This window comes from Halichoeres trimaculatus, unplaced genomic scaffold (genome assembly GCF_033239565.1).
Source record: "Halichoeres trimaculatus isolate MK-OKI-2021-1 unplaced genomic scaffold, fHalTri1.1 fHalTri1_scaffold_15, whole genome shotgun sequence".
NCBI lineage: Eukaryota > Metazoa > Chordata > Actinopteri > Labriformes > Labridae > Halichoeres > Halichoeres trimaculatus.
In genome coordinates this window covers 12,972,413-12,998,213 of record NW_027437193.1, presented here as the reverse complement: position 1 = coordinate 12,998,213, position 25,801 = coordinate 12,972,413, and the positions used below count along the sequence as shown (strand labels likewise).

Below are 25,801 nucleotides of genomic sequence, written 5' to 3'. Positions count from 1 at the left end.
ATTACTTCACAGATATGTGCTGGTTTAATAAAAATCGTCAAATAGTGACTCACAATGAAATATCAAAGACACAGGCATGACTGCAATGTTTCTTTAACACTCTTGTGTTTTACTAAGAATATGGCTACTGGAGGAGTTACAGGAGCAGAAATGATCTGTAACAAAGGAAATATAAACCTAATAAAAAACTGAGACAGAATAGTTACAAACTTTGAAAACTATAAAAACAGCATACAACGAAATAGAACTTACAACTGTAAGCCCATGGTTACAAGGTTAAGAGGAAAACCAGCACAAATCCTCTTAATTCCTACTATGCTAGCTTTCTGTTTGCAGGTATTGATAGTACTGACCTATTGGAAGCTGCACACACCTCTCACCGCAGTGTCTTAAGTTTGACTGCACAAACAAGTTGACATGTAGCTGTAGATGAGTCCAATAGTCATCGCTTGGCAAGTCCTACTACAGCTAATTAGTGGAATTTTGCTTATTTGGATGTGCTAGAAAAAAAACTGAGTACAATTTTGGAATCAGCACGTCAATTTTAGTTTTAATCAGCATAAAAATCTAACCCAACATAATTTTTTTTCAAAATGTTCCCCAGTGTAAAATTTAATTTTTCAGTCAGGGGGCAACTGTTTCATGGTTTGTAAGGATGTAGGAGTCAAACTGTGTTTATATTTATATTATTTGGACATCTATTGGGACACAGAGCTCACATCATGCCACCAGGGCTGTTACAGGTGACCTTAAACTGGTGTGTTTCTTTTTTAAGTTATAAATTACAATATTGCTGTCAAGTAATGGATAATTGTTTCACAATGCTACAAATCAATAGATCATCTAATCACTGAGCAAATGTTGTATTTAACAAAAACAAAAAGTAGTATCAGACCTAGAAAAGCAGTCAGAGAGCGTAGACCTCCACCAAGCATATTCTGATTATCATGCAACAATTCAGTCTGACTTTAATGTTATACTCCCTTTCAGCAGACTGTTTTTGTACGATAATTTGTCACCTGACAGTGTTGAGAATAGTGATGACCCAGTACATATTTCATATTCCAGATCTTACTATCCACAATATTGCCAGGATCTGGATTGTACTTTCACATCTGTCAGAAATTATTGTGACCTTGTCTTGTATTGTTTTGCAAAGCAATCTGACTATTTATTGTGGAGTTGTATACTCATATGGTGAAAACGGCCCTTTCTCACAATGATAAAGAATCCTTAAAAAAGTCCTGGATGCAGGCTGTGATCTGGATCACCTCCAAAACTTAATCACTTCTTCCTTATCCCATTCCGAACATTTCCTGAAAATTTCATCAAGATCCATTTGTCACTTTCTGAGTTATGTTGTCCACAGACAAACAAACAGACAAACTCATCCAAAAACATAACCTCCTTGGCAGAGGTAATAAAAATCTGTATTCCATCCATCCATCCATCCATCCATCCATCCATCCATCCATCCATCCATCCATCCATCCACTCATCCATCCATCCATCCATCCATCCATCCATCCATCCATCCATCCATCCATCCATCCATCCACTCATCCACTGAGGGGGTAATGGTGTTCATGGGAATTGCAGTCTATACACCAAAGGGGAATCAAAACAAACATACATGTGCCTTTAGGTGGTTTGACAGTTGGTAACTGAAAGCATTTCTGCCTCCCTCACTGGATTTGTACTTCATTTCAAATGTATGCTGATGACAGGCAATATCATTTGAAAAGATTGCCATGGGCACCACACCATGGAAAATCAAATTACTTGAGCAGTTAAACAGTCTGCATTGTATGCTCATAGAGATAAGGTTCTGGTGACCTCAATTAAAATACAGTATTCATGAAGTATTCACTTTATCTTCTCCTATTCAAATATCCGTCTGTTGAAAATCCATTTCATACCAGCTCATTCCAAGTTTAAAGGAAGCAGAGGCTTTATAAAACTAGTAGCAAACGGTTAAAACATGTTCTTTGTTGAATGCAGTAAAACACAAAGAACACTGAAGCTTTAGGGTTGTATTTTGTAACAGAATGTCAAACTTTGTTGAACCTTTCACTTCCGTCTGTCGCTTAGTGGCAGTCAAATCCCTCAAAACTCAGCCCATTCACAACATGTAAGCATCAGTGAGTTTCAAAATGTTGCCTCTTGGCAACCAAAACATCTCAAGCACCCAGAAGTAACTGATGGAAACAACATTTGACACGGGTGGTGGAGCTGAGAAAGGCTGGGTGGAGCAGTTTGATCTTCCAGCAGTGAGCTGGCAGCCAGAGGACACTGTAAGGAGAGCCACTAACCAGACCTCTCTGTGCGTCAACAAGCACCAAGAGGCCAAGAGCCCTGTGTGATGTAACCAGATCCTCCACTGCTGTTATCACTTAGCATCAGGAATCTGAGCCAAAAAACAAACCCCTCAAAAAAAAAAAAAAAAAAAAATTGTGTCTCAGATGTGGTGGTGGTTGGCAGTGTGGCAGTTGATATGTGTGTGGCTTTCGTTTGTGCATATGTATTTGTCATTAACTGCTGCAGCCGCTCTCTCTGGAGTCCATCAACACAAACATCTGATGTCAGACTGAGATTGAAGGGCACCATGATGAGGTTATACCCACATCCTCTGCTGCACATGGCAGCAGGGAAGAGGAAAGTGTCTGTTACAGCTGATGCTTTTATTGTTTCATTAGAAAATTCCATTAAAGTGTATACAACAGTCTATTGGAGAGACCATTTTTTATGAATGAGCCTACTCTTTCGCCTCAGCCTGAAACTTGACAATAAGCCTTGAATGATGAAACTCTTCTTTCATCCTAAGGCTTTTCAATAATTCATATAAGATTAGATTGTCTCCACATAATGCTTCCATAACTACGCTGTAAAAATCCTCTGTATTATAGCTGTGTATAACACACTGCAAGACAAACTAATTCACACACAATAACAGCAGAGTGTTAGTTTTTCTTTCATAGCCAAGGTCTCTCTGTTTTCACTCTTTGTACAATACCCAGTGGTCCTATTCACTACATGTGTTATGACATGTAAGACTCCCATAATATGAGACAAAGACACACTGCAGAGTCACGTCCACCTCCCTCAGTCTAACAGGGGATGATGGGAGTTACAGGCTGCTGCGTTTGCTTTACAAAACTGTTTTCTCAACATGCTCGGCGTTGGAACGGTGATGTCAGTGCTGTTGGTATTTATGAACCCAGGTTTGACTCTCTCATGCTGATTTATGTTACAGATGGTTAAGCTTAATTATAATGCTTTAACAATAGACAGTAAAAAACAAAAAAAATGTGGTTTGAGTTTGGGAAAAAAGGCGTTGTGGTTATTTTTAAATAGAAAGTTTTAATTCAGTAAGAGCGTGATGTCTGGCAAAAGCAGGAACGTGGGAGAATCTCGTGACTCTCATTATGAGGTATTTTTCTCCCCAGTTTCCCCTATCATTAGACTGTTTTTTCCACTTTCTGCTTGCATGAGAGACAAAACATTGCATCATTGAATTATTATGATAGGATAACAGCAGCAACAAATAAGGGAGGTATAACACGAGCACCCCCTCCTAATTGGCTGTCACTGCAGTCATACACAGTTATTTTCATCAGTCATATCAACGGCAAAAGAAAAGTGGAGTGGAAAGTTCCACCTGACAAGCTTTGGGTTATATGTACGATATAATTGAATGGAGCTTTGTCACAAGACATTCACAGCTGATTCATTTAAAAAACAGTTTGTTTTATATTTCCCCTTTCAGATTTGCTGGGTCACTCATTCACAAGAATGGGATAAATGTGAGGTCACAGTGGGTTTTAATCACTTTAGCGGGGCGAATATAAGACAGCCACGATTGAAAGTTTCAAATCCTTCTGAGGATTAGTTTGGGAAAGAAAACATTATTTTTAAGGCTGAATTTTGTTTGAAAGAGAGTCTTGTGTTCATGCTCATTAAGAAACAGTGGCACTACTTCTTGCAAGGCAGATGTCTCCAGACTGAGCAGCTTCTTCAGCAACAGACTGAGACAGCCACCCTGTGAGAAGAGGCGCAAGTGTGGGTCACTCACTCCATCTGCAATCAGACAGTCTAATATCAGAACTAATTCTAAGAGCAGATACTCGAGACATCTCTTGTTCATTGCTTTACAATTATATCATGACAACTGTATATTCTTGGGCCACTCTGTAGCAGGAATTAGGAACCAGGAATACTTTATTCCGTGGTGCCATTGCTCTTTACATAATACAGCAGTTGGAAAAAAGATGTAATAGGGACATACAATAAAATAAGTGACAATATCATGTCACGATATCAATGCACCATACCATCACGGTACATACTGTGTGTCTTTAGCAACCCAGAGCCTTAGTAAGAAGTGTCCATGGTGTGCGTATCTGCTTTATACCTTTTTATTTTCACTTTGAAGATATGCCTCTGTTCAAACTTTGAAGGTGTGTTGTCATGCCACCCAATGGGGGACTGATACAGAATATCTCACCTCATCTTTAAACTCAAGTTATGCTCTTTGACAGCTTTTAAATAAATCTGTTTCCATAATCTTTTAGACTGCAGTGCTGCCTTTTCACAGATTCAAACTATAACTACGCCTCTGAGAGAAGCACTTGCGATGCACATATTTACCCTCAATACAATAAACGTTAAAATAACCTTGATTTTTTTTTCATTCCTGCAGGTCGAGCATAACCTCCATAGAAAGGCTTATCTTTAGAGAACATTTTTAAAGACATCAATTCTGATTGAATTTGAAATGGAATAAAATGTGATGATGTGTAAATGTAGCACTTATAACTTAAACATTTTAATACTAAAAGTATAAATCAAATAAAAAAATATCAACTGAGCTGATAAGGGGTTTTAATGCTTCCGCCAACTGTCAAATTATGGATTTAAGATTGTTTTTGGTCTCAGCAACTTTAGACTTGCTGCACTGCTAACTCTTTTACTTCCCAGTTGTCCGTTGCCCTGTCCTACTTTTGTGCAGCATTTTTCTCCATCTTTCATCCCCCTAGCACTGCACAGATACATGCCGGGTATGTTTTAATGAGTATTTACAACTAGTTACTTGAGTCTAAGAGGAAACCTCTTTTGTTCAGATGTGTTTGGAGGAGAACTCTGTATTTTAGTTGTTATTCAGCTCTCTCTGTGTGTTGTCTATAGGTAGCCCGTATGGCTCAGCTGGATGATGCTCTGGTCATGGGTAAAGCTTTGATCTATTTTTCATAACGTTCACACACTCTCCTGCCCGTGTCTTAGATCAGCTGCTTTGAAGATCATGGTAAGACTTTGCTGGACTGCAAGAACTTTGTCTCCCAGACCTGACATCTTTGGACCTTACAAACTGTGACACCATGTATCTCAACCGTTTTAGATTTGTTTGATATTTCTGCTGCATTACAAACCAATATGTCAAAATCATGACCTTTATCATGAAGGGCTTACTGGCTTTACAAATAAATGGTGGAGACCAACATTGAGAGTCAATGTTGGCATTGGGCCGTCACATTTTTCAGATGTCTTTCATAGAAATACAAAACAAAACAAAACAACAAAACAGAAAATACTTGAGTCAATAGGGTATGTTCAATCTGTGCTCCAAATGGACATTTGCATCATGTTCATAAAAAAAGCTTCAAAGGGAAACTGAGATATTTCCCTTCAATCAGCATAATAGAAAGTAAACTGCTTATCTGGGACCATTATGTATTAGTGACCTTTCAATTTTTGGCAGAAAATCCATTGTTTCTTAGTTTATGTTATTTGAAATTGGTACTAAACTGCCTCTTAACAGAAGGACAAACTATTTAGCCCTCGGCAAGCAGTTATTCTGGGATATTGATTAGCTTGACCTTTGACCTTTGAGTCTTTTTAAGCTAAATGAAAAATTTGTGCCTGATATAAAGAAGTCTCCTCTTGGTTTTCTTGAGATAGCATGTTTGAAAGAATAGGAAACATTAAAGGAGCATTACGCCTTAGCAGCATTTTTTTTGTTGTTAATTAAAAGTATTGTTGCTGAGTCCAGATTCCCTCTTATCTGTGTATGTTGTTACAGTTCGCGCTGTTACAAAGCTTTGTCATCAGTTGTGGGCGCGCGTATCCTCTGAATGGAATGCTTCCTGGCAAGTTTCACAATTTGCAATTAAAACTAATGAAGGCCTGTTTTGAGTTTATGTTTGAGCAGACATTTACCTAATTGCAACCTAACATTATCACAAAGCGACCACATTGCCATCCTGTCATTACCTCCTACTGTCATTATTTGGACACTTTATTAAACGTGATTAAAGTTTACTCACACTGTACATTACTGAAACAGTAGGTCAAAAATGTGTAGTGCACATACAAATGATTGTAATTGGAGGCTAAAAACAGTGCAATAGATGCTAAAAAGACTGTAATATAAAGTGTGACAATTCACCCGTGTATATGTTCATTGCTCTGAATTACTGTGGGATGAGAAGCTGGAAGTGTTTCAACGGGCGTCTAAATAGTGATTATATGCGCCTCACCTTTTCATGGCTGTAGTTGTAAGGGTAGAGGAATTTTGCACATTCGTTATAGTTTGCCCACGTCTTGTTGGTTCCAGCCAGCTCCCATGTTCCGTTGTAGTCACACCGACGGTATGCCAAACCTGCACACGACGGAAAAGTTCATTTTTAATTACACATCCTGTGAGTTGTTTGTCAACACGGAAAGGCACTCATCCTCAGCCCGCTAAATTAAATCTGCATAATGATATATACATATTGCAAGAGAGGGTTTAGTGATGAGTGTGGATATTACAGCTGCTGAAAAGGCTCAGTGCTTTCTCTCTTTCTCTCTAGGGGTAAAAACACGCTTCGGGGCTGACTTTCTGTTACCAGCCTCACCTTTGTGGTTGAAGTCGTAGATGTACTCTGGACAGGCTGTGGATACAAGTTTTCCTGGAGCTCCTTCAGGCCAACAAACAATCCCATCCCACTCTGGTGAGCAGAAACCATCTGAGGAGACAAAAGCAGAAGTGACTGAGCCCGTCCTGTTTATACTCAGCATTAAATGACTGCAGGCCTGTACAGGAGCAGGGAGCTGTGTGTTTGCTGCTGTCCTTTAAAAACCAGGCCAAGTGTATGAACTTTAAACTGCACAAATGAGCAATGTACAGCAGTATAGTAACATGTGATGCGCCTGACTGCAATTTAGCTCTGAAGCACAGCATGTACGAGAACAAACTCACGTCTTGTTTTTTTTTTTATAATTTGCATTAGCAATCACAGAATTCCCAGCATGCTAAAAACCAGCAAGCATTGAATCAATCTGTTCATCAGGGCTTTTTCTAAATCACAGCAAGTTTCCAAAACTGCCAGTATTGTTGACAGGAACACATTGTTTTTTACTTTGTGCTGAAGTAGTTTCAGTATGGATTTCATTTATAAAAGTCTCTCAAACACAGGCTGCATTGTAGGGTTTTATGCATAAACAAGAAGAATGCTTTATTGAATTAAGAGTTGTTCCTTCTATTATATTTTTGTTTTCACAGCTTAAGACTGAACTTAGTGAGGGAGAGAATGAACAATTATTCAAAACACATTAAAAAAAATCTCTTCGAGTTCATTCTTTGGTTTTGCATTTGTAAATTTTTTTTTTTTTCGCAGACAGAAAACTGTGATAATTGGTTTCAAAGAAAAAAAGAGTAATAGCAAATCCTCACAATTCATTTGTCCACATGCACAACACAAAAACTATTTATAGAAGAAAATAAAAGCGAAAAAAAAACAGCACTGATTGAATTTGTGCAGGAGAAGTATGAAAAACCTTCCCTCATAAAAGATAAAATGAAAAACAAACAAAAAACTATTTCTTTCATTAAAAGATAAACATGAAAAAAGTACATTTGGAAAAATAAATATTATAGTACGTGAATAGCAAGAATTCAATTTAAAATTAAGTATATGCAACAGGCCCACAAACTTATAATCATGTCTTCTGAAATAACTCCTTGAATTTCTGAACAATGTTTTCCCATTACATTGTAACATCAAAAAACAAATTTAGAAAATTCTTCAGGTCAACCTCTTTATTGAAGAGATCATCTGGCGTATCATCCTACAATAATACTCTACAGTTTTGCTTCAGTTACAGAGAAAGTTTATTGAATAAACGAAGAGAAATCCTTCAGCTCAACTGGAACATTATGTGGTGAAAATTTTAAAGGCAACCGCTGCCTTGGGAACTTTTCTTTGTTTTAACTATTCTGTAGAGACTCATCAAGACTGCTGATGGTGAGTTTTCCCCCCAAAGAACCCTGAAACCTTTTCATCTATTTTCGGAGAAAATGGGATAATTCAGTGTAATAATACATCTATACATGGTTCAAACAAAGACATACATATTTGAAAGGGGGAAAAAAAGCCATTTGTAAGAAAAGAGCCCCATAATTGTCAGCCAAACCCTGGAGCTCAGCCCTCTGATAGTGGGAGCAAAGTCTGTTTCCCCACAGATTCCTGGCAAACGCCTTCCTCATGGTTTGGCATTTTATGTTGTATTATTGAAACCATCTGCCCCACTGTGACCACTAATAAGTAGCTGAGGATAAAACTAAAACTATCCTCTCTTTGCAGTCGATCCATTATTTTCTCATTCCTGTAATCAAACTTGCAGAGAAACATGTGAAGCGATGACGACATGCCTTTTATTTGCTTGTCACTTGAAGCGCAAAATTAAAGAGCAGACTGAGCGGAGCTGACTGACTCTGACTGATGTTTGGTGGGAGAGGGAAAAAAAGTGGAGTTTAGTTTTGAAAATCACACTGACCACACATCCTGAGAGTAAAAGTAGAATTGCTTTAGGTTTTGTTACCATAGGACCACCTACCAACAGGCTGAAATTAAACAGCGCACACACGTATAATTTCCCGTACGTTTCTTCACCACATTTAAATATAAACGTGGCTACGCAGGGACTTTGGTATTAGTGATGTCAATGGGGGTTTTAAAAAAGCTTTTCTTCACCCCCAACTCATTTGCCTCTGACCTGCAGATGTCAAAACACATACTGCATTTTCTCCTGATACATGCAACCCTTTTTATAATGATTGCTGATGTTGTTCTTTACCCAGACCACAAGCTTGAAGGCTGAGCTATTTTCACACTGCAAGGTCTGGGGCATTGAACCCACATCCCTCCACTGTCCTCTCCAGGCAAACCTCAGTGTTTCCCTCAATGAAAACCTTGTTTCAGCCACGTAATGGAGACTTTTGTGTATTTAAAGCATAAATGAGAAATAAAAACAAGTAGATTAAATGCTGAAATGTGACCATGATCAAGGTTTTAAGCTCACGGGATTAAATGTTTTCTTAGTGAACCTATAATTGCAGGATCAATCCGTTACTCAGAGCAAATCCCACATTTCACACTAGTGTTTTAAAATAGTCATCCCCCATATCCTACAATAGATCAGAGAACAAGTGGTTAACAGTGCCAGAAAAAAACTCCAAGGGAGGTCAAACAAGAAAAAAAACCAGATAGAAAACAGCTCTGCTACCACCACTTAATGCACGTAAGCAGCTTTTCTCCAAGTTAACCTCAAGGCTATGCTGCAATAAGAGACAAAAATCTGTGAATGCAGCCACTTTTCCAACCACTACAAGGATAGCACTTACATGGGTCATCTAAGAGTCAAAAAAGCTTTCTGGTATCTGAAATCTTAACACTCTCCTTAACCTTGTTTAGCATCACAAACAAACCGTGACCCAGATCTTTATGATTTCCACTTTGCATAATTATGAACAAACAGCCAGACGACACACCGCAGTGCAAAATCAAGTTCATATCAAGCAAATTAAAAGCAACTCACATGATATTAAAAAAGAAAATCTCAAACCTAAACTGGCAGAATGAGTGCACGTGAACACAATCAGGCGAAGAGCTCAATCACAGAGGTTATTATCTTTGCCATTATTAAGCTAATATGTTTGTTTCAAGTCTTTCTGAATTGTGAGGTGAATGAACAACCACGCAACCTTTTGTACAAGGTCAGAAAACAGCTATGAGATGAAGAATGAGTCTCATTCAATGCGTGTCCACATCATCAGGTAAGCGGGTCAGCTCTGCTGTGCCTGAGAGCATCAGACAGAAGCTCCTGATGGGCTCGTTAGAGTCCAGATTCAGAGCTAATATCCTCCCTGATGCACAGACACTGAGCCATGCCAGGAACAGACCATATAGACCTCTGCAACTACCTGTGTCATATATATATATTTGAGATTTTCTATGTTTTTACACCCATTTTTCTCTCAATTACTACATCCAATGTTCTCAAACTCCCAAGTTTTATTCATTCATTTACTTTTATTTAGGGCAACGATTAAAACTTTTAATTGTAATTAATCGCATGATTTCCCTGATTAATCATAATTAATCGCATTGTGAAAGTGCCATAACATCTGTCATGCAAACACTAAATCAGTACTTGTTATACAGTAATAGTTAAATCACATATTTAGTGCAAATCCAATTTACAAAATGTAAATACAAAATTAAAGCTTATTGCCACTGTCAGGGCATTAAAGTGATACTCCGGGATGGAACAAGTTGGGTCCTATAACAAGGTTTAGGGCAGAAATTACCCCTACAGCAGTGTTTTTGTGCAGCAGAAGCCCAGGGCGCTCGCACCAAACACCTCCTCCCTGCTCATCAGACGGTTTCCTTTGCACTCAGATGGGGCCATATTTTACTTCACCAAAAACACAAATAAACGGACTCCCACCGAAAAACTCTGATATCGGTCTGCATTCACGCTTTATTTAGAGAATTTTCAGCGCGTTACTTTCACACAAAAACACCGCTAAATAAGGCTCTAGTTCTCATCGTGTCTCTTCGTCCTGGCAGACTACCTGCGTTTGTTTATATCTGGCACGCCGTGCGCGCGGACTGATACACTAAGCGGCGAGTGCCTTTGAGTTCCGTGGCGTTGCCCCTCTTCTCCATGCTTGTTTTGGTTACTCATCATGTTTTTCCGCCAATTTCACTTCCGGTTCCACCGCGGTCAGCAACAGACATTTACAAAATAAAAGCATGTGAGCAACATGCACTTATGTGCGATAAAATATTCAACGCCGATAATAGATTGACGGGTTAACGCAAAAATAACGCGTTAACTTGCCCAGCACAACTTATAATATATATTTTTTCATATTTTGTTATTTTTCATTATATCTGAGCACATATAAACTACTTTCCCTCTTTGGTTCTGATAGGCCAGGCCATTGCTGGGATGTTGATCAATGATGTGGACCTCATGAAGACTAGCAACCACTTACTGGCAGCTAATGAGCATCTGAATTAGGGTGAATGACTAAAGAATAAAAAGTTGTCTCAAGTGAAGTAATTCATCCATAGCGTTCTGCTCTGACAGCTCAAAAACTCAAGTCATGTGAAGACTGATGTGAAAACATCTAGAAAGCTAGTTGATGATCTGAAAGAAATGTTCCAGAAAATATCCCATCCACGAACTACAATTATTTTTTAATCACACGCTTTTTTCCCCCTCTATGAATATACTGCACAAATGTATTTTGAGGGTTTGAGCTTTTTTTTTAACCTTCTGAAAGATTCAGTCCAGCAGTTTTCAGTAGTCATGCAAACCGATAAGTAGCTAGCCACAGCTTCAAATTCAGCATACAGATCAAAAACAGTGGAAAGCTTCTGAACTGACTCTGCATGAAAACAATCAAAGACAGTTTTTTGTATAACTGAGAAGACGTAGTGACTGTGCTTGGTGGTGCATGCTGGAGTTTTACACCAGGCTGTTCAATCCCTACCACATGTTAGGATGCATTAAGCCTGATGGAGGTCAGAGGAGCAGCAGACTCTTATCTGAGAAGGGCATAATGTTTGACCTGCTGCTCTGCATTAGTATCTCTGATAGTATCCTCTTAAATAGGCTTTGAGAGAAAACACAGCATTGTTATGTAAACCTCTGACATCTTACACAAGCTGCTGTTTGGCGCCTGCAGTTCTGAAAAGCAGAACTCTTTTTTCCATGTAATTCAGATTTGTGGACATGTTTCAAACCATGAAAAAATTGGGGAATACCAAATGTAACCAGCGGTAATGGTCAACAAAAGCCTTTGTGTTCTTAGCCGGGAAGTAAACATTTTTAATTATGTGTTTCATTTACAAGGGGGTATCATTTGGAGGGTCGAAAAATCCAGTGTGACCACAATGCACTGGGGTTAAAGAGAAAATAATACGATTGGTTTGGCTGTGGAATTCAGAATCCGACTCTGAACAATCAACTGGGTAGAAGACAGAAACCACAATGGGATATAGTTGATGCTGGGGTCGCCTGGAAAATGAACACCCATGAACACACAAATTCACCCCGGGATCAACTTCACATTCAATCCCAGTCTTTGGGGAGCCACAGGGAGGACAAAGGAAACAGAGGATTTATATAATGTTGTTTCAAAGAGCTGCTTCAAACACAAAGGGGTTGTAATACAAATGTATCAGAGTTAAGTACCACTTTTAGCTGATACATTTCCTAAAAAGTGTTAGGTTAGCTGAGGCAGAGCTGTGCTGCGCGCACAATAATCGGCTGATTAGTTCTAGCATTTGTAATCAACAATCACGTAGAAAGAAGCACCCAATCACATTCAATCAGGACAACTGGTTACTTACTTTCAGTCACTTTCTTTTCATAACATGTATTGGCTGTTAGTTGAAACTTTAGCCCCATAGCTCCTTGCTGTCTTTAAAGAGGGAGCGCTATGCTATTTTAAAGATGGACATCAAGTATGAGGTCATGTCATAAGGATCTCCTAACCGGTTAATGTGACTTTGGAGAGGATCTCAAACACCAAGGACTGTCCATAACTCTGCCCCGACAGGCCTCCAGAGGTCTGACCAATCAGAGGGAAGCGGTTTGTGGAGCAGTGTGTCTTAAAGGTAGATGTCAACTTTTACAGAAATAATCATGCTCAACCGTCTCCCACAGGCTTTTATTCACGTGTGTCAGTGTCTATGTCTGCCCTCTCTTCAGTCTGTGTGTTGATGTGTTGGTTGTATCTGGACGTTTCTGGGCAGACTGTGAGGGTGGTTACATCAGTCAATCACAGAGCATCCAGTGTGCAAGTGACTTTTGTTTTGGTAAGTGAGTAGAGGATAGGGTGACCATATTTTGATTTCCAAAAACGAGGACAACGGCACTGGCCTCGAGGCACAAATTCAGACAGGCTTCTTATATTCTTAATATTTTCACTGCCCCGTGGTTACTCCCGTCTGTACTGGATTTTTTTGAGTGCTTCATGAGTGACTTCAACAGAATGGGGGGCTATAACATCTAGAGATGGGTACCGAATCAGGTACTTCAAAAGGTACCGACCGAATTCTGTCAAAAGTACCGAGTACCGATTCATGTAAAATTAAAAGGTACCACGTTTGGGTACCTGAACACATCCTTGTGACTGTGAGGAAGTGAAAGAATAGTCGATTTTCCATGATGGACATGAACACAGCATTGCAAGGGTATATACTGAAGGACATATATGTTAAATTGAAAAATATATATATAATATTGTTAAAGAAATTGATATTTTTTACCACATAACTACAAAAAAATTGTACCGTTGAGTACTGGTACCGATTGCCAGGTACCGGGCATTGGTGCCAGCACTCCTAAACTTTTTAGCACCGTCAGAGTCAGGAAATGTCTTTTTTTTAGCAAGGCACTGGTGCAATCCATGGACCTGTAGCTGTTGTGGTGTTTTACAGTATGAAATGCCATTGGTATTCGGTGTCCATGTGAGCTTTGAGATCTCCAGCACCTTTATTGGACACTGAGACATATGTGCCAGCTTTGCACGTTTAGACGCTCCGCTGTCTAAACAACCCCCATTTCCCCGCTCTCTGTCTATGTCTCTCTCTCTCGCCTTCTCTCTGATCTTCTCACTCTCTATGCGTGTGTGTGCACGCGCAGAACAGACCTGCCCACGAGGCAGCCTCTCGGTTAGTGATGCGCATGATAGTATTGTTTGCAAGCGCCGGTCAATTTACGGACGCGCGTAATGGTCCTATGAAAATTAGTGAACACCGGACATTTTCGTGAATTTATTAAACCCGCCCGGACACCCCGGACAGGACGTAAAAAGTGGACATGTCCGGGCAAAAGAGGACGCTTGGTCACCCTAGTAGAGGAAGCTATCCTGAGCAGCTACAATTGTGCACATAGCACAGAGCACGGAAAAAAAACAAAAATGAAACAAAAGCTTTTTACTAAAGGGGGGTGAAGCTTGGCTTGACTTTCACTTGCTTTCGGGCACTTGGCGAGCAGCTCAGCTAAAGAGTGTGAGAATTGTCTTTCTGCCAACCAGGTATGTGTCAAACAACCCCATGATTAGCTTGAGCTAACATGCCAAGTCAGGTGCATGGCTTTGAAGTCTCTCCCACGTAGAACTGCAATGCTGCAGGTGTTTGCTAAGAGAGTGAGTGTTTTTATGTAGCTATGGTCGGAGGCTGTGGGTGTGCGATGCTGCTGGCACTGAGCCAAGGAGGAGGAGCCCAGTTTGAATGTTGTGTTTACTAACAAGTAACGAAAATTCCTGCAGACTCTACTTTTAAAGAGACAGTAGCTTAACACAAAGTGTTTCAGCCGCTGAAATTATTTTTTTGCTAAAACACCAGTATAAAGAAAAAAAGGGTTTTTGTTTGACTGTAAATCATGAAATGCTACTAAAAGTGTACCAGAGGGACAGTATATAGGCTTAACAAAAGCACAAAACCCCCTCTTTAATATTCTTGCAGAGTGACATCTCCCTTGCCACTGCAGCTATTTACTCCTGCCACATTGTATCGCTGTCCCCCTGCTCTGCACACACATCTTAATTCAGTGTCCATAAGGTTCTCTTCTGCGTCACCTTCCAGGGATTTATCACACTCCTATTACTATTGAATCTGCTGCTGAAATTCATCGGGGATATCCCTCAATAGCTGTGGCAAGTAAAACCAATCTGTTGCGATAAATGTTCCTTTGTCCTTTGACAGAAATCTTCACAAAGCACAGCTGAAGTAAGGAATCACAATAATGAAAACCTTCAAGGCAAACAAAGCCTGACCTTGTGGGTGTCTATGTCATGGTCCCACTTTTTGTACAAAAGTGTTTCCCTTTCAGTGTCGCTAAATAATGCACTTCAATGTAGACAAACAGCACTGAAAATGTTTGTGGCCGTTATCTGCTATCGATCCTGAGCATTGATAGTTGTAGATATTGTCATGGCAAAACTAATCACCATAATCCCTTTATCATAATGTGACATAGCAAAAAAAACTAATTTTAGTTAAGTGAGTGAGGATGTACTGGCTAAAATGTCATTTTACATGTCCTTGGGGAAGGAAACTCGTAAATGTGAGACTCTAACACTGTTACTATTTTAGTCCTGTTGGCAGTGTGGCAGCAGTACGTCTGTGTTGTTGAATGAGCTTATTCCACGACATTTTGTTCAGACATTCATCCCTCGGGATGGACCCGACCTCTATGATCCTGTGGCTCCAGCAACTTCCTGGGGAAGGTTTTCTATTGTCAACATAAAACTCTAACAAAAACTATGAAATTGCTTATTTTTAACATTCATCACCCACATTCAAAATCTCTAGAGTTTAATTAACCTTGGTTATCCCTTCACTTTCTCATCCTGTGCTGTTATCGAGTACTTTTTTTTCTAATATTGAGTTGAAAATGAAAATCTACAAAACTAGAGACAAAGCTATCAGCTTCAGCTTTATCTTGTGTTTAACTCTTTACATCTCATCAGGCTGCTGCACGTTTTACTCACCAGGAACCCTGTGCTTGGACTTGATGTTTCCCTCACACGTCCGTTTGGCTCTGAACAACAGGCCGATCTGTTCCTCTTTCGTCAGCACATCATCTGCATGGACCTGGAGAAACAGTAAAGGACAAAAAAATTCAAAAAAGGAGAATTAACAAAGTTTTAAAATTAATTTGAAATGTATCTCACTTTAAGAAAAATAACAGAATTTGAAAAGTTAAAATCTGCTCTCACTTAAAGCTCCTGTGAGGAATGTTAGGTTTGTGCAAAGTGTAAACCTTTTGAAGGGCACCTATAACTATTAACTCGATGACCAAAAGTTTTGCTCTCTTTGTTTTGTCTAATAAAGATAAAAAAGTGCTCGTGTTAATTAAAAAGTGCTACTTAAACTTGTTAGTTCTAGTATTTTATAGAAGATAACAGTGGGACATTTGGCTGAGTCTATAATAATTTTATTAGAGCATTTTAACAATTCATTTTAATATCTTGTCTTTAATTCTGCTCTGCAATTTTTATCTTAAAATCTGTTTTAAAAATCTGTTTTAAAAATAATTTAGTTTTTGCTGTTGTTGTTTTATTGTATCTTTTTAATTAATCTCCTTTTTAATTGAATTTTAATTGTTTTCTATAATTTGTTCTACCTGTATAGCACTTTGAATTGCTATGCTGAAATTTGCTATATAAACAAACTTGCCTTGCCTATAGTGGGGTGCTGGGATTTGTTGTGTCAAACCAACTCTTTTACTTTTTTTCAAATCTTACAAAAGCCACAAATTCTCCCCAGAACATATAAACAAGTGTTGAATTCTTACTGTTTTGTTAGCTTGAAAATATGATGTCGACCCATGTGTCCTGACAGATGGAAACACCAGTGAGTAAAGCAGAACTGACCAAATCACAAGTGTTAAGTTAAGCATTTTTCATTCTCCTCACAATTTCTTCTTCACAGCTGCTTCCAGCATCCCTGGTCATAGTGCTGTGAGCAGCAACTTCTAAATCCAGTTTTCGTCAGTGAACTAATCCTCCAATTTTGCACCACAGTCTTACTAAAGATGGAATAAGGGTGAAAGAAGCAGGGTGGTCTCGAACGAAAGACAGCCTGCTCTGCTCTTTCTCCTGAAGGTCGTGCTTTGACCACAACAGTGTTCAAGAGCCCAGCGGTGCACCAAGCTTATTTTCAATCTTAGCCCTGTTGTGAAGCAAAAAAGGTAATAAAAGACCTTATTTTCCCCTGACCCAACAGTATCAGTTTCACATGCTGTTAAAGAAGCCATCTTTTGTTCCTGTGGTTTTATCCATCGTGTGCCCACAAAAGTGAACGTGGCAGTGTTACATTCCTATAAAAAACAACATTTTACACCCAGACAGCACTATTCCTCTCCTTTTTTGAGCGATGTATTGACAGTGGCGGGGGATCTCAGGTGTGGTTTTCCAGTCAAGGAAACATTTTCCATCCTAATAAGCCACACTGGCTGACTCGCTGTTTGCTGGTGGACTATTTCCAGGCAATCACAAAAGTGACAGTTGTAGGAATGATCTCTGTTATTTTTAACCCAGTGCCACATGAAAAGTGGAAATGAAATTCAAGCCGAGTGCTATGATTAAAGTATAGATCAGTGCACGGATTAACAGGATCTTCTGCACTGTCAATGTATCAATGTTTTCAATGCCTGATTGAGCCAAGCTGTAACACAACAAGTCTGTGCAATGAAACACAAACTAACAAGTACACCACATGTGCCTGAAGAAACAGCTAAAAATACTGTTCTGTTTTTTCCCCTTTGTGATTCAGTGAAGCAGAGAAAACTTTACAAATGAAAAGCAGACGTTTGCTCAAAGTGCCACAGTGGTGTGTGTTGTCAGACAAATATGACACATCTGGATGCAAAGAAATGTATTTCTGCACAAACAGAGCTTTGGCCGGTTTGGTCACAGTGTTGTGAAAGAAATGAGAAACTGAAACCAGGTTAATTACACATGACTTCAAGATTAGTTACACTTCTGGATTACGGATTACGTCAATTTTCAGGGTAAATGACTTTTTTAAAATGTAATACATCAAAAATTGGGAAGCAGGATTCCTCGCCTAGCCTCTGTTCTTTCAGATAATCAAAAGCAGAAAAGAAGATGCTGTGAGAATAGATTAAATAGTCCTTTAGATGTCCAAAAGGTCAGAAAACTGCAGTGCTACATAAGAAGAATACACAACAGCAGACAAAACAATTTTATGAAGTTAACTAACCCATTACCAAAAATAACTTTCGAGGAATACTCTTGGAATTTGAGGTTTATTATGATTCGTCTTGAATGTAATTAAAGTTTGATTCCACAAATTTATCTGATTCTTTGAAGTGATACTTGCAGAAATGAACATGTCATATTTGTTGTATTAGAGTTAGATTCATTTGAGAGATAAAAACCAGCAACTTAGATAGCTTCACACTTTTTCCTTTTCTTTCTGACTTCCAATAAGCAAACTCAAAAAAAAAAAAAAAATCTACGGCATGGATTTTCAAGGCCAAAAGGTTGACAAATAAGGAAAATTGCAGTGTAAGTTGCCTTATTAGCCAGTATTTTAATATTGTAGCTAGTCTGTGTGAACCTCTCTTTTGTTTTATAATTTGGTGAAAATTTCTAAATAGGGAAGACAGCTTTCTGAAAATTTCACTAGTATAAAGTTTGTCTTTTTAAAAACCTGTCCCTACAGAAAACTACTAAGCATAAAGTGATCAAATTCAATGGAGGAAATTAACATTGAGGTGAACTATAAAAAAGTTACATTTCTCCTTTAAGCAAAGCAGAGTTAAAAAATACTGCACTATCACACCTTGTCTGGTTCCTTTTTTTTGAACAGTCAAGCAACTTCACACTGAGATGCAGACGCAGACAAACTGACATGTTTACATTGTCCATGATGCAAGAGCAGCTTTCTGGGTTTCTGTGTGTTTAAATTTGAAACTGCAAATACAGGAGCTGTCATGTCGTTGCAGCTCACAAAACCATAATACCTCAGTCCATCAATATTTTCTCTAGTTTGAGCCCTGAAATACGGATGTCTAGTCTGAGGCTGAATGAGGTTACAGAATGAAGACGTTTATGGCTTTGCACAGCAAACAACCACAGATGGAACAACATTGGACCGCAGGGGAACAAGGATAGATACTACCTGTTTGCTCTAGCAGCTATGCCAAATTAGAATATTCCACTGAACGCTCCCGAGGCATCAACGCTATTTTCAACTGAATGACGGGCCGGTGCTACTTCAGGTGAAGCTCAAATTGTAGGAATCAAAAAACACTGGACTTGGATGGAAACTGCTCGGGACAAAATCATTATCATCACTGTTAAGTAGAGGATAGTCTCATTACTCTGCTACTGCATCGCTTAATTTAAACTCTTGTTGCATATGATCATAAGCTGATATTTCATGTGGCGCCTTTATGCAAACAGGCTCATTTTTGTTCAGGAAAACATTTCCATATTGAGCAAAATGTCAGCCAGTTTGCTGACAGGGTGCATCACAGGGTGCAAATTAGTTATGGTTTCATTTTTCTTCTGTTAATTTTTCAAACTTTGTAGCTCAAGCCAATACACTCAGAGCAAACATCTTAACCTTTGCAGCTCAGTTTGAGCTCCCCTCAAACATTTAACTGAGAGGAGTAACCAGCGAGCCAACAGGCTCCTTCATATGCAGACTTCCTGTTCGCAGAGACGAAGCAGAGTATCATTCACCATTTAAAGAAGAGAATCCTGGGTAATAAGTGTGCCCCCTGATTATTTCTGAAAACTATTCCCCCTCCGCTGGCCGGGCTCCAAACCTCCAAAGTAAACACGACTCTCACAGGGAGAAACATGGACATTCTTATTTACTGCATTTCATTCAAAACACAGTAATCTTTTTGTTAAACGCCTTCGAGTGTGTGCCAAAATGAAAATTAGAAAAATACACAGTGTATAAATATGTGTGTTTTCATCACTGATGCCGAGAATACAAACTCCTCTTGAAAAAAAACACAAGTTTGTATTTGTCTCCTGCAAACCGCGGCTGGATGGATTTAACTGGAGCTCTTTGCGTGGATTTAAGACTAATATTGGGAGAACTGTATATAGGAGTTAAACCACTGCAACTAAATACTGACTCTATATAGTAGGAGAGGAAGCAAACACTTCCAGTTTAGTCTGACTTTACTTGTTATATTTGGTCAATGAATAATTTAACTCGCTCAATCTTCAGTCCCATTTTGTTCTATAAGTTTTGCGTTTGTGGTGCCTGAAGTAAATATCAGCACTGTTGACTTTGAAACGGCTTTTTGGCCAAAGAGGAAAAAAATGAAAGGTTTTACAAATGTTGACAGACGTTGTGCATACATTAAGTGGAGACATTGGGTTTCTGATACATGACCAACAGCCCTGATTGTGGACTGCCTTGCACTCTCTTTTTTCTTTTTTTTTTGTTCTTCAAGAAAGTTGTGGTTAACCAAAGTCATTTCCTGAAATACCCTACAGTGAGTAAGAGAGTCCGCTGCTGGAGCTTGTGAGGTAGACTTTCATTAGGGAGCATGAAACACCCAAAATCTAGAGATCCTGAAAAGTTTAGATGAACCTTAAAAACACAGCTGAGCTCAACAGAATGTAACGATCATATGTCTTTAACCGATTACATGTACAGCATCTTAGTGGTGACTCATTCTACTTCCTTGAATTTATATCCCAATAAATGAACATTTTATCATGATAACCATACATTAAAGTGATTAATGTGGTATTTTATTAAATAACTGGGAATAAGGATTTAATGTCATTATATGAAAGAAGAAGTAAAAGAAAAATGAAAGGAAAAAAATAAATAAAATTAACAAATAAAATGCAATAAAATAGAACTAACTTTGGTTTAGGAAGTACAATAAACTTAACGTACTAAATAAGAATAATCTGAACGGGGAAATGAAATTAAAAATAGAATTATAGGATACAGATACAAGTTAGGCAGTATACTAGGGATGCAGTGATCCAACTTTTCTGTTTCAGAAAAAGATACGGATCTAATACCAGTGTTAAATAATAACCTGCATGCCCTACTGTGGGATAAGACTGGTAATGTTTTAGGTAAAAGGCAAAAAATGAATATATGGATTTACTGAAGTTAATGTTTATTTAAACCATATTTAAGTGTTTACCAGCAAAACAAAGCTTCAGCATGTACAAAAATAATTCTTCAATTGTAAATTTTTATACCTTGTAGACTGGTAATGCAGCAAAAAAAAAAAACAAAGGAAGTGCATCAAAGGTAACTTTTCAAGTATCCAAGAGCCAAGTGCCAGAAAAAAAGCATATAGCTGGGACTATAGACTGGCCCCTTCCCACTGATACTGATCCAACTTTGATACTGATACTGATTCACCAGTACCAGAAACCGGAATTGGTATTGATGCATCCCTAGTATATCCAACATTTACACACCATTAAGTATGAGAAGTTATGCAAACAGATAGAGGGAGTTCTGAACCCCAGTGGCACCAGAAGTGGTTACAGTCTTTTTCCAAGCTCTGAATTCAGAGCTGAGACATTCGCTGGTGGCACATTTCATATCTTAAAGTGATCAGAGCGTGTGCATAAACACAAACAGAAACTATGGCTCACCATTGTCTATTTAAAGAAAAAAAAAAAGTACAGGTTGATTTCAACCTCTGCACATTTATCATCATCTAATATGTTGGATTTTTTTTAGTTAATACAAATCCTCTTTATTTTATTTTTTTTTAGGATATTGATGATTTATTTGGGTCACCTCTTTAGGCTGTTAAGTCCAGGACTCCAGATGATACCAAATGAATCAAGTCATAGTCTGGTATCAAAAAAATGCAGATGAATAAATAACTGAAATTAAGTAATTGAATTATTTACCAACATGGGCAAAATTGTATTGATTAAAGTCTCTGAACTTTGTTTCTGATCCATTTCTGATTTACTGCACTGCCCAAACACTGACAATGACAAATGAGGCAAAAACGAAAGAACAAGATCATGATTGAACAAAACAGCCGCTCTAAACAAGTAGACTAATTGTGACGTGCGTTATATAGAAAATCAAACCACTGTTCATGCATTAATCTTTTTAGTTCCACTTCTTCAGGCCTGATTTGTGGTGGCAGCAGATTAATGAGAATGTTTATGCTCGCTGAAACTGCAAACAAAGGCCTTCCTTTAATGATTATTGGGTCTAAATATAATGATTTTTATTTTAATGAGTTGACCTGTACAGCCATCACTCCTGTAAAATGTTATGGCTCTTCAGGGGAGATGGGATAGATCTTTCCAGTCAACCCCGATGTACAGATAAAGCCTCCACTGGCTCCTTTCAATGCCTTTCAATAGAAAGGAGTTGCATCTTTTCACCAAGCTTCTTTGCAACATTGATTATAGTCCTCGGTTTGAAAACTTTGCATTTATAAAGACTTGCACAAAGCAGAGCTCATCCACTTCAAGGTTCTATCAGGAGCCAAATTGCACACACAACTTGTAACTTCAAAAAACAGCCCCTTTCTGAACCTGGTAGGTCAGAGCTGCTTAACTTTTTCTTGAAAGCAGAACCCGGCAAGCCTTCAGAGGAAACTTATTTTAGCTGCATGTTTTTGAAGTTTCTTTCTTCCAGTTGTCATCCAAAGCTCATGACCAAAGGTGAGGGTTGAAATGTAGATGGACTGTCACCATGAAAGCTTAGCCTTTAGGTTCAGCTCCTTCTTCACCACAGCTGTCATGTACAACACACACATTAATGCTGATGTGACACAAACCCATGTGTGGATCTTTCAACCCATTTTACCCTCAGTCTTAGAAGCGCTGACCTCTATCACAACTACTTCACACTTAGCTGTCATGTTCAGTCAGGAGTGACGTGTAAAGTGAATATCTGAAGCTTTTCAGGGTTGTGCTTATTGCTATAACTGTCCAAGAGGTTGGAGAAAAAATTACTTATTCAGATCCAACACTTTCCTCCCTGGAGAACGGCAAGGTGACAGTTTCTGAATTTTAGAGTAACAACAGCCCTTCTTCACGTTTTCACATGTAGACTTTGATCGAAAGAAATATGAAGGTCCAGTGGATTGTTGAATGCACAGACAAATTCTTGTTTATGTTGTACTTTGCTTTGGACAAAAGTATCTGCCAAATGAAACTTTACAATTATGGTATAAATAAGTTAAGCTAAATGTACTATTGACCCAACAAATGGATTGAATTATCATAATGCTACAGATGACTGTGAGTGTGGGCTTTATAGAAAATGCATTGTCTTATGTAGTTTGCTTTAACTAGGACAAGGAATATTCTTCTTGAAAGACTAAGCAGTGATTATTCGAGAGACTGTCCTTCAGTCACACAAATCAAACTCTAATCCAACCACAAACTGATTAGTGACCAATAATAGATCATTAAAGACCAAAAACCAACATAACTCTTTCAGGGAAATCAATCACGGTCTATTTAAAGTGATGGATTGTGTGGATTGATTGGGGTGTTTCACTCAACAGAGCAGCCAAAGTGTTTAAGCCTAATTGTAGCACTAGTGGGGGGGTTGTCGGATTAAGGGATGAGTTTATTGGAAAGCTGAAAGGCAAGCTTAATGGTCTCAGCACCAGAGGACCACTTAGAGTCAGGAGTTGACTTCACTCCATTGGAGGCTGGCTGATCGCCAGAAAAACAGTTGGTGTTTAGACAGCCACTACATCTTCATCTCCAGCGTGAACAGCGAACATTCAGGTGCGGATTACATCCACTAGCAGAAATTCTCACGAGTAATTCACTTGAAAAGTGTCACAGAGCGGACATCTGTCTCAATTCCTAAAACAGACTTTGTTGTTTCGGTCCACAGACTCTGCCTAAAATGAACCGTGAATATTCAGGCCCTGGGAAGCATTTCTGAAGTTGGAAAAATTTAACCTTTTGTCTCTTTGCCTTATTTGAAATAGGATTAATGGTGGCACACAGTGTGGTTTATGACACTCTCAGCTGTTGAATTTGAATTCAGCGATATGAATGTGAGGTTAGGAAGCAATGACTTGCTGATATGAAATATTCTTATTATCTCTTAAGTTTTAAACAAACCAGCCATTCTTCTTACGTACAAATCTTATGTGTTGGCCAATAAGTCATTGAATTTAAAAGCTCTATGCTAAAGCATGCAGTAGGAGCTGTTTGAACAGAAGCAAAAACTAGCCTAGAAGCCAAGCAAATAGATCATGAGTAGGTTGAGTCCAGTGGTTATATGCCACATCAGCCAGACACAGTCTAAATACGACTCAACATTAAATTATGAATCAACTGTGCCACACAACGACATCTACCATCTGTGCTTATTTAGATCCAAGTGGTAGAGCATTGTAGCATCATAGCAGCAGTCTTTAAATAGGACTTCAGCTCTGGCCTGTGGTAGGTTGCTGCGCTAAGACATGGCATCTGATCTTTTTTACAATTCTGTATCAATAGTAATAACAACAATAATAATAATAATAATAATAATAATAATAATAATAATAATAATAATAATAATAATAAAACTACATTTATAATTCAACTAACTGGTGTTCATTTCAGGATAATGTCAACTAAAAAACGAAACCCCGTTCAAAAGTTTGATTGCTCCTGTTGGCTGCAGCTTTCACATAATTTCAGACACTTACAATCTGTGACATCCCCACTGAGACCTGACTAATGGCTAAGGTCAGGCCATGTTTGCATTTTAAAAAGAAACAAGGAGCACACTGACAAAGTTTTGCTGATGAAAACCTTTATAAATTGTATTTTTAAATATTTCTCACTGAAACATTTTTTTCCCACACTGATAGATTGATTTACAGATTTAAGATGCTGCTTTTCTGGATAATTTCACACAATTTCAGGACACAAGCTGAGTATTACATTACCGATACCAGCACAGGGGAGAGGCAACTGTAGAAAAACTCAAAGTTTTAAATCTCTGTACCTTGAGGCATGCTTTGATTGTCAATATAAATCCTCTGATTACAACTTGACTGGAAACACAAACCATATAAATCTGATCCCCTCAGACTCTTCCAATGTTGCCTCTGTCTGCACGCTCATCCAGCCGTCGAGGATAAGATTTTTTAGCTAAATGGTCGTATTAAGTGAGACTTTCCTCTCCAGATCACACTTCGTCACATGGATGATAAATAATATACAGTTAATATTTACTCTGCTCACAGTAAAGCGCCTCTATTATGGGCATACAGTCCAATGTTTGTTTTATGTACTTGTTTTGGTCAGCTGCCATTCTTTACACCGTAGGCTAACATTTACTTCCTTGTTGTTGGCATATTTTCAAAAATTAAATCCCAAGGGGTTTTGGACTTTCTTGAATGTTTTTTTGCCCCACAAAATAGGGGGGGGTCTGGAAAATTATAACTCTGCTGAATCTTGTTTTTAATGGCCTGTCTGCTATCTGGAAAAAACACGAATATGTTTCTTTTGACATATTGCACCACATGAATGTTTTAGCGGATGAGGTTCCTGGATATTCTAAACTCTATGAGTCAGTGCCACTCCTCTTCAACTGTGCAATTTGCATTTGATGATAAAAACCACAAACCACAAGGCTGGTTGTTCTTTGGAAATGCTTGCAGACCACATTCTGACTTAAAGCAGCATTTAGCTCCTAATTATACCCCTGCTCTGGTTGTAAGGCTGAAGAACAGCACTTTTGTCCTTGATGGAAACATTGTGTGTGCTAGCTTTGAGAGGCAGCAAACATCTTATGGAGCCTGGGTTAGCTGGGATTGTGTTGCTCTCTGAAATTAAAGCTGACCATTCTGCATTATGTAAGTGATTGGATTCACATAGTACGGAGTAGCCGTGTGAATGCGAATTTTTAATTTTCATCAAAAGCTTTAACCTACCGATGGTTACGCAACAATAATACACAGCAGACAGTAACATATAAATGTAGTCCTTTTATGCATG

General features: G+C 38.6%; 1 protein-coding gene across 1 annotated transcript in view; it reads right to left on the bottom strand.

The window, feature by feature from the left end:
- The window catches only part of pth1r (parathyroid hormone 1 receptor), a 65,440-nt gene that overhangs the window by 18,106 nt on the left and 21,533 nt on the right, over nucleotides 1-25,801 (bottom strand). Inside the window, exons 2-4 of the mRNA XM_074687991.1 lie at nucleotides 15,833-15,935; nucleotides 6,894-7,004; nucleotides 6,534-6,655 (exon numbers count right to left, since the gene is read on the bottom strand). Of these exons, the coding sequence (XP_074544092.1) occupies nucleotides 6,534-6,655; nucleotides 6,894-7,004; nucleotides 15,833-15,935 (336 nt within the window). The remainder of the gene's footprint in view (nucleotides 1-6,533; nucleotides 6,656-6,893; nucleotides 7,005-15,832; nucleotides 15,936-25,801) is intronic.